The following is a 12,822-nucleotide window of genomic DNA, read 5'->3' as shown; positions in this document are numbered from 1 at the left end:
TGAAGTTTGAACTAGGAGTTTGAAAAGGAAGGTGATTCAAATGTGATCAAGCCCTGTTTAGCAACATGATTAGCTTAATCACAGGGAGTTACTGTAGCATGATTCTCAGGGTGTTACACGAAGAGCATGCCAAGTTGATGCGATGGCACAGTGAGGACCGTAAGAAAGACGGGAAGTTGAGAGCACCCGCTGACGGGTCGCAGTGGAGAAAAATCGAGAGAAAGTACTGGGCTGAGTTTGCAGCTCACCCAAGGAACATATGGTTTGGTTTAAGCGCGGATGGCATTAATCCTTTCGGGGAGCAGAGCAGCAATCACAGCACCTGGCCCGTGACTCTATGTATGTATAACCTTCCTCCTTGGATGTGCATGAAGCGGAAGTTCATTATGATGCCAGTTCTCATCCAAGGCCGTAAGCAACCCGGCAATGACATTGATGTGTACCTAAGGCCATTAGTTGAAGAACTTTTACAACTGTGGAATGGAAACGGTGTACATACGTGGGATGAGCACAAACAGGAGGAATTTAACCTGCACGCGTTGTTTGTAACCATCAACGATTGGCCCGCTCTCAGTAACCTTTCAGGACAGACAAACAAGGGATACCACGCATGCATGCACTGTTTAGATGACACTGAAAGTATATACCTGGACAAATGCAGGAAGAATGTGTACCTGGGCCATCGTCGATTTCTTCCGACCAACCATCAATGTCGAAAGAAAGGCAAGCATTTCAAAGGCGAGGCAGATCACCGGAAGAAGCCTGCCATGCGTACCGGTGATCACGTACTTGCTATGGTCAATGATTTACACGTAATCTTTGGAAAGGGTCCCGGCGGACTAGCTGTTCCGAATGACGCTGAGGGACACGAACCCATGTGGAAGAAGAAATCTATATTTTGGGACCTACCCTACTGGAAAGAGCTAGAGGTCCGCTCTTCAATCGACGTGATGCACGTGACGAAGAACCTTTGCGTGAACCTGCTAGGCTTCTTGGGCGTGTATGGGAAGACAAAAGATACAACTGAGGCACGGGAGGACCTGCAACGTTTGCACGAAAAAGACGGCATGCCTCCAAAGCAGTATGAAGGTCCTGCCAGCTATGCTCTTACGAAAGAAGAGAAAGAAATCTTCTTTGAATGCCTGCTCAGTATGAAGGTCCCGACTGGCTTCTCGTTGAATATAAAGGGAATAATAAATATGTCAGAGAAAAAGTTCCAGAACCTAAAGTCTCATGACTGCCACGTGATTATGACGCAACTGCTTCCGGTTGCATTGAGGGGGCTTCTACCGGAAAACGTCCGATTAGCCATTGTGAAGCTATGTGCATTCCTCAATGCAATCTCTCAGAAGGTGATCGATCCAGAAATCATACCAAGGCTAAGGAGTGATGTGGCGCAATGTCTTGTCAGTTTCGAGCTGGTGTTCCTACCATCCTTCTTCAATATCATGACGCACGTCCTAGTTCATCTAGTCGACGAGATTGTCATTCTGGGGCCCGTATTTCTACACAATATGTTCCCCTTTGAGAGGTTCATGGGAGTCCTAAAGAAATATGTCCGTAACCGCGCTAGGCCAGAAGGAAGCATCTCCATGGGCCATCAAACAGAGGATGTCATTGGGTTTTGTGTTGACTTCATTCCTGGCCTTAAGAAGATAGGTCTCCCTAAATCGCGGTATGAGGGGAGACTGACTGGAAAAGGCACGCTTGGAGGGGACTCAATAATATGCAGGGACAGATATTCTTGGTATCAAGCACACTACACAGTTCTACAGAACTCTACCTTGGTGACCCCGTATGTCGATGAACACAAGAACAGTATGCGCTCCAAACACCCGGAGCAGTGTGACGACTGGATTACATGTGAACACATCAGGACTTTCAGCAGTTGGTTGGAAACACGTCTCAGAGGTGACACCACTGTTTGTGATGAGTTGTACTCGTTTTCCAGGGGACCATCTTCGACTGTATTGACTTACAAAGGATACGAGATAAATGGGAATACATTTTACACGATCGCCCAAGATCAAAAGAGCCCCAACAAAACAGCGGTGTCCGCTTTGATGCAGCAACCGAGAGGGGAAAGGACACATATTATGGTTACATAATGGACATATGGGAACTTGACTACGGACATGATTTTAAGGTCCCTTTGTTTAAGTGCAAATGGGTCAATCTGTCAGGAAGCGGGGTACAGGTAGACCCACAGTACGGAATGACAACAGTGGATCTGAACAATCTTGGGTACACTGACGAACCGTTCGTCCTAGCCAATAATGTGGCACAGGTTATCTATGTGAAGGACATGTCTACCAGACCGAGAAAAATAAAAGATAAGGAAGCGAATACATCATACGATGAGCCAAAGCGCCACATAGTTCTTTCAGGAAAAAGGGACATTGTGGGAGTGGAGGGCAAGACAGACATGTTTGAAGATTATGAAAAGTTTTATGAAATTCCTCCCTTCAAAGTCAAGGCTGACCCAAGCATCCTGATAAACAATGAAGATTATCCATGGTTACGGCGCAATAAGCAAATGACACAAGCGAAGAAAAAGTGAAGACTTTCTCCCGCAACTATTATGATGATACCATGCCAACTTTGTAACAGACGAGTATGATACCATTGTCCGTTTTGTACACGAAGTGCATCTAGTTTTTGCCGTAACCCTCTCAACTTTCTTGCACATGCTATGTGGATGAAATGATGATACCATGCCAACTTTCAACCTCTTCAGAGTTCATTTGAAATGTTTTTCAATTTTAGGGTCTTATAGCTCAAAATAATCAGTAAATGCATGAAAAATGGTGCATGAAAAATAAAAAATAAAATAAATAAGTAATTAGAAACAAAATAATATAAACTTTAATAAAATATATAAGTAGAAACAAAATAAAATAAACTTTAATAACATAAATAAAATTTATGAAACTAAAATTATCAAAGTATTTTCTGTTCAAAACATTATAAGCAACCTCTAGTATTATTGAAACTAAAATTATATAAAATTGATGCAACTAAAATTATCGAAGTATTTTCTGTTCAAAATCATTGAAAGCAAAAATAATTTTCATAAAGAACTTTTTTTGTTAGAAACTTTAATAGCAAAAAGAACTATCATAAAGTAAAATAAATAAGTAATTAGAAACAAAATAAAATAAAATAAATAAGTTTTTTGTTGTAAGTAGAAACAAAACAAAATAAATAAAGCAAAAAAGAAAACAAAAAAAACAGGCAAAAAATAAAAATTATGCCACCTACTGGGCCACCACGGCGTGAATACGACTAGAAACCCATCCATGGGCCAGGATTCAAGCCCGCAGAAGGCCCAGTAGGCCCACAGGCATGTACAGAGAGGTTAGGCCCGTAAGCCTGCTTTAGAGAGGAGCTCGACAGCTCAGGCGCACCGCACCTTATAAACAGGTGCGGCTCTCTCTCAGCTAGCGAGGTGGGACTAAACTCCCACCACCACGCCTCTGTGCAAGGCCATTGGTCCCGGTTGGTGGCACGAACCGGGACCAATGCCACCCTTTGGTCCCGGTTGGTGGCACGAACCGGGACCAATGCCACCCTTTGGTCCCGGTTCATGGCACCAACCGGGACCAATGCCCCCCTTTAGTCCCGGTTGGTGCCACCAACCGGGACCAAAGGCCGCCGCTTCCCGCCCTTTGGGCTGCTGAAAAGAGGCCTTTGGTCCCGGTTGGTGGCACCAACCGGGACTAAAGGGGGCATTAGTCCCGGTTGGTGGCACCAACCGAGACTAATGCTTGGACTATATAACAAACACTTGTGAAAATTTTCAGCTTTCATCGCCAGTTGCCTCCCCCCGCCGTCAGGCTGCTCCACCTCGCCGTCTACGCCGCCGCCAACGCCGTCGCCTCCCCGAGCCCGCGCCGTCCTCGTCGCCGGCATCCCTGAGCCCGCCGTCCTCGTCGTCCCCGTCGCCGCGTGCCTCCCCGAGCCCACCCCTCCACGTCCCTGTCGCCGCCTGCCGTCCCGAGACCGCCGTCCCCGTCACCACGTGCCGCCCTGAGCCCGCCGTCCTCGTCGCCGGACTCCTGCCATCGCCGCCCCCCTCGAAGTGAGCCCCCCTTTCCCATGGTCCCGATCGAGCGCCGCTCTTGCGCCCGAGTGCCCCTTGCTCTCTGCCCCTGCTCCATGGTCGCCGCCGGCCCCGACGCATTGAAGAGCAGAAGGAGAGGAGAAGGAGAGGAGAGGAGAAGGAGTGGAGCAGCAGCAAGACGCCGTCCAATTTTCTGAAATTTCTGATTTTTTTACAGGTATGAACAGTGCATATAGAGGGTGTTTGATCAAATGCTAGATGGCTTTGGGCATTTTTAGAATTTATGATATTTTTTGTGGTGAGGTACTGATGCAAGACAAAGGTGATGGCAAAATTTCAGAATTTTTGGATTGGTTTAGAATAGGTTTTCAGCAAGGAATTTGAATCTGGTTCAAATTTCATTTGAATGAAATTTGAAAATTTTGAACTATGGATCAGAAGGTTTTTGGTGAAATGGAGTGTGGGTACTGTCATGAAGTTGGTGTAATTTTTGTGGTTGTAAAAGAGTTAGAAAAATTTAGAATGTGCTAAATATGTCAAAAAATGTTTTTTTGTTCATATACAGAAAGTTTTTATATATGACTATGGATATATGAGCAATGATGATCCATGGATGTATGCATTGATATATATGAGAAACGATGTTCATAGAATATTTACCAAGTATATATGTATTTTTGTTCATAGCATTTTTTTCCATTTATATATGTATGTGGCTATAGATGGATATATATGAGAAATGATGATCCATGGAAAAGTTTTATATATGCAAAAGTTACATTTTTAGAAAAGTTTTATATATCTAGCTAGGAATGGAAGAAGAAGAAAAAGAAGGAGAGGAAAAACGAAAATAAGAAGAGGAAGAAAGGAGAAGAAGAGGAGAGGAAGAAGAGGAGAAATAAAAAAGAAGAGGAAAAAAGAAGAAAAAGAAGAGGAGAAGAAGAAAGGAATAGAGGAGGAGAAGAAAAAATTCCTTTCTTCTTCTCCTCTTTTTTTTCTTCTTTTTTTCTTCGATCTTCTCCTCTATTCCTTTCTTCTTCTCCTCTTTTTATTTCTTCTTTTTTTTCTTCAATCTTCTCCTCTATTAATATCTACTTCTCCTCTTTTTATTTCTTCTTCGTCTTCTTATTTTTTATCGGATATGTCGTTGTCGATATACCCCGTGTCCCGATAACTTCAACACGAGGGGGGGGGGGTTCGACCTACCCCCTCTCCGATAACATTATTTTCCCATGTATGTATGTCGTCGTTGTCGATATAACCCCCTCCCGGATAACTTCGACCGTGATAACTTATACCACGGGAGCACCCCCCGGCCCTCTCGCTCGACCAAAACTCTCGAGGACACCCAAACCCTAGAAAAAAACGATGTCGGTCTCCTGTCCCCTCTCGCCGCGCCCCTACCCTTGAAGCGTTGCCGAGGCCACCCCAAACCCGGAATAAGCTAGGTCTACGTTTGCACTAATATAACCACCTGCTGTCATGTTTGTGTAAGAATTGCCATGTTGTAATATTTGCAGAAACAATGGAACACGGACGAGACGAGGAAGCAGAAGAGGTGTTGGGGGACATAATCTTAGCCGGAGGTGATATCTTGTCGTATCTTAACGACAATGATGGTCTGGAAGAACAGGGTGAAGAAGCAGGCTACGGTGATCGAAGAGTGGAGGAGGAAAGACATGATTATGATGGCTCCGGTGACCCAATGCTGGTGCAAGAAGGAGCCCGTGGTGACGGCTCCGGTGACCGAACAGAGTCCGGCCAGGTAAATATATTAGTTAAGCCTGTGCTGACTAGCTAATTGATGCATTCATTGGTTTGGTATGTAGACATATTAATTAACTCTCGTCTTTCTTCTTTTTTCTAGCCCTCCGGATCGAGCACAACTTCGGTAAAGAGACGAGGCCCGAAGAGAAAGTTGCGCTCGGATGAAAGGTTTGAGATCACAGCAATCGCGCGCGACGGCCAACCGATTGAACCCATCCGGACAAAGGATGCATTTGCTGCTCAGTGCGGGGTTCTAGTTAGGGACAAGATCCCGATCAGCATCCACCAATGGTATAAGCCTAAGAAGGAAGACCCTGAGGTGTCTTATGTCAATGATATGCAGAAAGATGATCTTTGGACTGAGCTGAAGGCAAATTTCACCCTACCGCCAGAGGAGGATCCGGAGAAGCCAGTTAAAGAGCAATTAATCAAGTCTCATGCTCTTAAGAAGATGGCAGACCTATTCAGGAGGTGGAAGAATGAGCTGAAAACGTTTGTCGACAAAGAAGAGACACCAGAATTCATCGGCCGGTATGAGAAGATCAGAGATCACTGGCCCGCATTTGTGGCCCACAAGACATCGGAAAAGAGTAAGAAGATGTCAGCGACAAACAAGAAGAATGCTGCGAAGAAGAAGCTTCACCATCGCACGGGGTCAGGTGGCTACCTCAAAGCCCGGCCTAAGTGGGCCAAGGCTGAGAATGATCTTCTTGAAAAAGGGATCGAACCACAGACAATGAACTGGACAGACCGTTGCCGGACTTGGTTCTTCGGGGCTGGCGGAAAATTGGACCCTGTATCAGGGAGGTGTGTTTGGACGAACGAGCTTTTGAGAATACCAATCAAGAAGATTTAGCAGTATATCGACGCAGCGCAGGAAGGGACGTTCGTTCCAGACAGAGAGAACGACGAGCTCACAATGGCCCTCGGGAATCCTGAGCACCCTGGACGGACACGAGGCATGCCAGGCTCCGTTCCGTGGAAGGCTGGTTTTCCGGACGCAGGCGGTTACAAAAGCCAGGAGAGGAGGAAAAAATGGAGCAGACCCAAATTCAGAAGCTGCACGAAAGGGTTCAAGCGCTAGAGGAATGAGACGGCAATCGACATGCGAAACTACCCCCGAAGCTACCCCGCCATCTCAGCGGAGAAGCAGCGTGGCTTCCACCGAGCTGCTTCAGCCGGAGCATGTCTTGACGGCTCCTGCTAGCTACCCCGTGGATGCTATCACGGAGTCTCAACATTGCCACCTTATGGCGCAATGGCAGAACTTCAAAGTCAAGGCGGCTGTTGGCTCTGTTTTACCTCCTGAACCCGGCGCAACCTACCACTGCCGGCCGATTCCAGAAGGATATGCTAGGGTGATGGTGGATGAAATAATGGAGGGATTTGAGGACCTCCAGCTTGACCACCCTACCGGTGAAGGGAAGACTCGGCTGGGTTTAGCTCTGAAGACTCCGTGCCTATGGCGGAAGGAGCTCATTAACCTTCCGAACTGGACGCCTCCGGCGAGTAAGGGCACTCCGCCGCCTCCTCCTCCGGCGAGTGATCAGGGCACTCAGCCTCCTTCTCCGGCGCGTGGCGGCACTTCGCCTCCTCCTCCGGCGAGTGATCAGGGCACTCAGCCTCCTTCTCCGGCGCGTGGCGGCACTCCGCCTCCTTCTCCGCCTGCGCCGGCGTGCCAGAGCAGCCAGCCTCCTCCTTCTCCGCCTCGTCAGCAAGGGCGGAAGAGACCCGCCGCCGCTCCGGCTGCTCCGGCGCGTCGTAGTCATTCTCCTCCGCCTCGTTAGCAAGGAAAGAAGACAGCCGCAGCCGCTCCGTCTGCTCTGCCGGCGTCTAGCAGTACAGCTGCCAGAGGCGGGAGGCAATACAGATTCGGTCCTTCTCTAAAGACTCCAGAGAAGTTACCATACGAGAGGACCGAGGAGGAGAACGCGAAGATCGTGCGAGCCGAAGTGAAGAACTTCTTTGAAGGGGTGAAAGCAAAGAAACATCCACCTCCGGAGGAGAAGGTAGATCTGGTGAAAGTGAAGCGCACTCTGGCTGCCCTGACAAAACCACCAAAGTCTCTGCCGAAAGGCAACTATGAGCGCATTATTGCAAAGACATTTGTCGAAGCGGAGCGGTCGAGAAGTACTGTCAGTGATCAAAGGTTAACAGAACGACGAGGTGGGAAAAAAGTTGCCCAGCTCGGCGAACAAGCGAACCAATCGTGCCCCCCGCTCAAGGTGTCTAAAGACATCGTCGCTAATGATCCGAGGATGGTGGCCGGTTATAGAAATCTTGGAGATTACCTGCCCGACGATGTACATTATGAAATCATGGAGGTGGACGAACACAAATACCATTACGGGAAGCCTCTCGTCAAAGATGAAAGATCTCTAACAACGATGATGCGAAGATTACATGATTGGTACATGAAAACCTGCAGAGAGTCTGATGGGATGAATACTTTGACGCTGAGAGTTAAACCGGAGCATGACCTCGTTGGAATTGAACTGCTGAATGCTCCATTTGAGGAGTTCTTCCAGTTTTTCACTCAAAAGGCCCTCGATAAATCAACGATCACCTGCTACTGTCTGTAAGTAGTACTACTTCTGTCATTAAGTCTCTCTATATAGGTCAGCTCTTTCATTGCATGTATTTATAATTATCCTCACTATATTATGCAGATTGAAGATCGCCGAATTGAAGAAAAGACAAATCGGTGATATTGGGTTCATTAACACAAATCTCATAGATGCATATACGATTGAAAAACATGCCAAAGAAGCCGAGGCCAACTTGCTACGATCGTTGGTATTAAATCAAAACAAAGATATAATACTCTTTCCTTACAACTTCAAGTGAGTGTTACTGTCTTGTGCATATTCGGTTTCCCTTATTAGTCCAGGTTATGGTAATGTAATTGACGAGTTATGCATGCATGCGCAGCTTCCACTATATTCTCCTAGAGATTAAGCTTGAGCAGGGAGTAGTAACCGTCTTAGACTCGAGACGAAAAGATCCCCAGGACTATGCGGACATGACTCAAATGCTCGAGAAGTAAGTTAAATCGATCATTATCCACCATATCAGCAACTTTGTTCATTTCCTGATATCAAGTAATTGTTTTCTTTGCCTGGCAGGGTTTGGAGAAAATTCACCACAAAATCTCCGGGACTGCCGAAGAAGCTGCAATTTAGACACCCGAAAGTAAGTACTATAGTAGCATGTTCCGCACATCTCCTAGTGATTCAAGCGCTAGTTTGATCAATACCATTTAGCATGCTTGCTTATCAGTTAGATTGACCTCTATTTTTTGTAAAGTGGTTGTGGCAGGAACAAGGGAATGATTTCTGTGGATACTACGTTTGCGAGTCTATCCGCCACACGACCTGTGAGCGGGGCTACTCTGACGAACAATATGAAGTGCGTAAGCAATAATATTCACAATTTTATTTTATTACCATCATTTGTGTCGAGTTTCATTTATTCATATATATATATGTATTGACCCCCTTCTTCAAATTAGATGTTTCGGATGCGGGATGAACTCCTAGCAGAAGATCGTATGCGAGCAATTCAAGAGGAATTGGCGGCATTCTTCCTTGACCACGTGATCGCTGAAAACAGAGAATACTATGTGGACCCTATGTTCTTACAATTTAATTAGGAGATTATATTGTAAGAGATAATTATTGTATATATGTAGCCGGTAGTGTCAGATAGATATACGAGAACTTGTTGTTCGACCAATTTCTCGGCGAAGGAGAGGTGGTCGATATCACTTCTCTTTGTATGCATATGTTCATGACGATCTTCTGTTTCCTTCATTTGCTTACTAGCTAGCGTGTCTAGTCCTCTCCATACGTATATAGTACGTAGCGTCGACCAAGCACGGAGATAAAAGAGGACACTTCTCTCTATTAATTAGTTAGCTAACACAATATATGAAACACCTAAATTAACTCCCCAAAACCCCCCAACCCGCCCCCCCTTTCAAAAAAAACCCCAGCACCTGAAATGCTGACGCGTGGATGCCTATTGGTCCCGGTTGATGACACCAACCGGGACAAAAAGCCCTGCCTATTGGTCCCGGTTGGTGTCACCAACCGGGACCAAAGGCCCCCTGCCTGGGCTGGCAGCAGCGGCCACGTGGAGGACCTTCTGTCCCGGTTCGTGTAAGAACCGGGACTAAAGGGTTAGGGCTTTAGTAACGACCCTTTAGTCCCGGTTCGAAAACCGGGACAAAAGGCCCTTACCGACCGGGGTAAAAGCCCCTTTTTCTACTAGTGGTTCTAGTTGGCTCGATGGTTCTAATCATCATAGGACAATCAGAAAGATGTCAGAGGGGATCAAATATAGAAGTTATTTACACGATCAAACTCTTACATGACAATTGCAACCTTATTTCATATGCTAGCAGGTGCCTGGTCGACAAGTAATGCTGCCTTGTCGGAGGACTATGCCTACAGGCGTGGACAAAATGAATCAACAAAGAGTGTTTTCTTTGTTTTTTAACTACATCACTCCACAGAAGTCCCAATTATCCTCTTTATTTTCTAGCCTCACAACAAAGAGACCCTATTTATGCATTTAATATCTCTTGATATGCATTCAAGAGACATTTGAATGTATGCTTGTAGAGCACCAATAGATCCTGATTTGATATTGTCGAATTTCCGGTTCGTTTTGATAGTCTTGACTTATGTTTTCATGTGTGCATGACTACAAATTCAATTTACATATTTATCTCACCAAGCGAAAAATATTACATTCTTGATTTACATATTACATTCTTGATTTATCTCACCAATCTTATGATTTTTTTACTACTATAACTTAACTTGTGTACATACTTGGGGAAAAAAAATCTTAGCTTGTGTACAAAGAGATTTGAAAATTTTGTTGTTCCAGAAGAGGAAAAGAGTATATAAAAGGACTTGTTAGTCTCCTTTTCTCACTCGTGTTTCAAACCTGGCCATGCCCATTTCGACAAGGAGAACAAAAAACACATTGTTTTCTTAATAAACACGGCTTATATAATTAGATAGTGAGAATAGCATACAGAACCAAATAACCATGGTGACTAAACCCATAATTACAGGAAAGACCCCAATCGAAAGAGAAATTATGAACAATACCTTACGCCTCAAGGTTCTCGCCAAAGCCGTAACCGAACTCTTTAGTGTTGCGCCACTCTCACCAGTGAAAGACAACATCGATAAATTCAGCCACTGAAGAGCCCCCACGCCGTCCAAAGAGAGGAGGGAAGAGATGACTTGTTCGGATTAGGGTTTGGCTATATGCGTTTTTTTTTCCTTTTCTGAAAGGTCCCCTTGATGAGCTACATGTGGAGCAAAGCACACATTTCCGACCTCAGCACTCAGCGAACGTTCGCTCACTGGGAGAGACGGCGTTTGCGAATAATTTTGATGGCAGTTTGCGTTGACCGAGCATGGCGATTTTAGTTAGCGGGCATGGCAACTCCGCCGCAGCTCTCTTCTTCGCCAGAAAATGACCGTGCTTGCAAACCAAAATTGCCGTCCTCTCGACAACTAAAGTTGCCACTGAAACGTTCGCCATCGCCATCCCTCCCGGCGAACGTTTTGTTTATTAGGATTATTATATCACCATAATATATATTTTTTTTGTCAAAAGATATCCCATTAGGGCATTGGCACGGCGGCCACACGGGCGGCCGATAGCGAGAGGTCGTCTCGTCTCCGGGTCCAAAACAAAGGCAGAGCCGACCCCCCCTTCACCTCGAGGCATCTCCAGTCGTCGAACTTTGCCAGCGCCGCTCTCCTCCCCCCTCGACCACTAATCACCTATTTATACTGCAAGAACCAGGATCAATCTCCCCCCAACGCGCCCTAAATCCCCCCCACCACTCTGCCGCCGGCGCGTCCATCAGCCCCCCTACCGCCTCTCTCCCTCGCGCGCGCGTCGCCGCCGCCGCCGTCCTTCCTCCCCGGGGCACCGCGCTCCCGCCGCCCCGTCCGCGGTGCTCGGCCATTGAGCCTCCCTCGAGGTATGTGATTGCTGGCCTTCGCAGCTCCTGGGCGCCGCCACCCGGCACGCCGTCTAGATCTCTCTCTCTCCCTATGGGTCGGACGGACGGCATTGCGAAAAGCTGCTGCCTTTTAGCTTTTGCGGTTTCTTAATTTGGAGGAGGCAGTACGGCTCTCCACTGTAGCTGGCTACCTAGTGAATCATAGAGATAGAGTAGTGCCTCTGTTTCTTCTGAATTTGTTTCCTCGCTCAGCCAATCGCGTCCCTCTCCCGAGTTCCAAGGCGTTCCTTCTTCTTCTTCTTGTTCCTCCCCTCCCCTCCTCTGTTTTGGTATTGAAGCCGCCCTCTGGTTGCAGGCAGCAGAGGGCAGACCGCCCCCTTTTTGTTATCCTGAAACAACCAGAGCCACACAAAGGCCTGGGCATTGCTGCTGGCTTCAGAGAACGTGCTCATGCCGAATTTAGTTTTTTTTCCTTCTCGTTTCAAGTGCTTATTTCCAGATGTGCTCTGCTCAATCATCACATTTCTTGATGCCAGATACTAGTAGCTGCTGGCACATTATTCAGTTGCTAATTATTTGTCTCACCGGTTGCTGTGCGTCTTTTAGCAGCCCAGTACTGATTTGTAGGAAGAGTGGCATCACTTTGTTTGTTGATCTTGAGGGTCAGTAAGACCATGTATTGATTGATCCTGTATGCTGCCATGGACACTTTGCAGGTGGTAATTTTTGTCAAGGTTGTTGTTACCATGGAGGTCAACGGTCGTCACAAGCCTACAAGAGAGTATATCGACAGAGGGTGCAATGGTGTAAAATCGCCCAATAATTTCGGCGAAGTTGATCCCTGGACCGCGTGGGCGTACAGACCACGGACCATCTCGTTGTTACTCATGGGAACCTGCTTTTTAATGTGAGCTGCTGCTGGATCTCTTTTACCTGTGGAGTTATTTTTAGTGTTGGTACAGAGACTCTTACAATAATGATGTTAATACATTGCTGA

The 12,822-nt window shown here is 46.5% G+C and overlaps 1 protein-coding gene across 3 annotated transcripts in view; it reads left to right on the top strand.

Moving 5' to 3' along the window:
* The first annotated feature begins 11,580 nt into the window (after nt 1-11,580).
* Nucleotides 11,581-12,822, top strand: part of LOC109783523 (CDP-diacylglycerol--serine O-phosphatidyltransferase 1) — a 130,032-nt gene continuing 128,790 nt past the window's right edge. For 2 of the 3 annotated variants that reach the window (XR_012204047.1, XM_073509804.1), the window contains exons 1-2: nt 11,581-11,843; nt 12,542-12,732. Coding sequence is in view for 2 of the 3 variants with exons in the window: in XM_073509804.1 (XP_073365905.1) it covers nt 12,572-12,732 (161 nt within the window). In the remaining variant the exon portion in view is untranslated. Of the gene's footprint in view, nt 11,844-12,401; nt 12,733-12,822 lie in introns of those variants that run through there. The other variant, XM_020342123.4, reaches the window with a different exon arrangement.

Source organism: Aegilops tauschii, chromosome 3 (assembly GCF_002575655.3).
Source record: "Aegilops tauschii subsp. strangulata cultivar AL8/78 chromosome 3, Aet v6.0, whole genome shotgun sequence".
Classification (NCBI taxonomy): domain Eukaryota; kingdom Viridiplantae; phylum Streptophyta; class Magnoliopsida; order Poales; family Poaceae; genus Aegilops; species Aegilops tauschii.
This window is presented reverse-complemented; position numbering and strand designations above follow the sequence as displayed.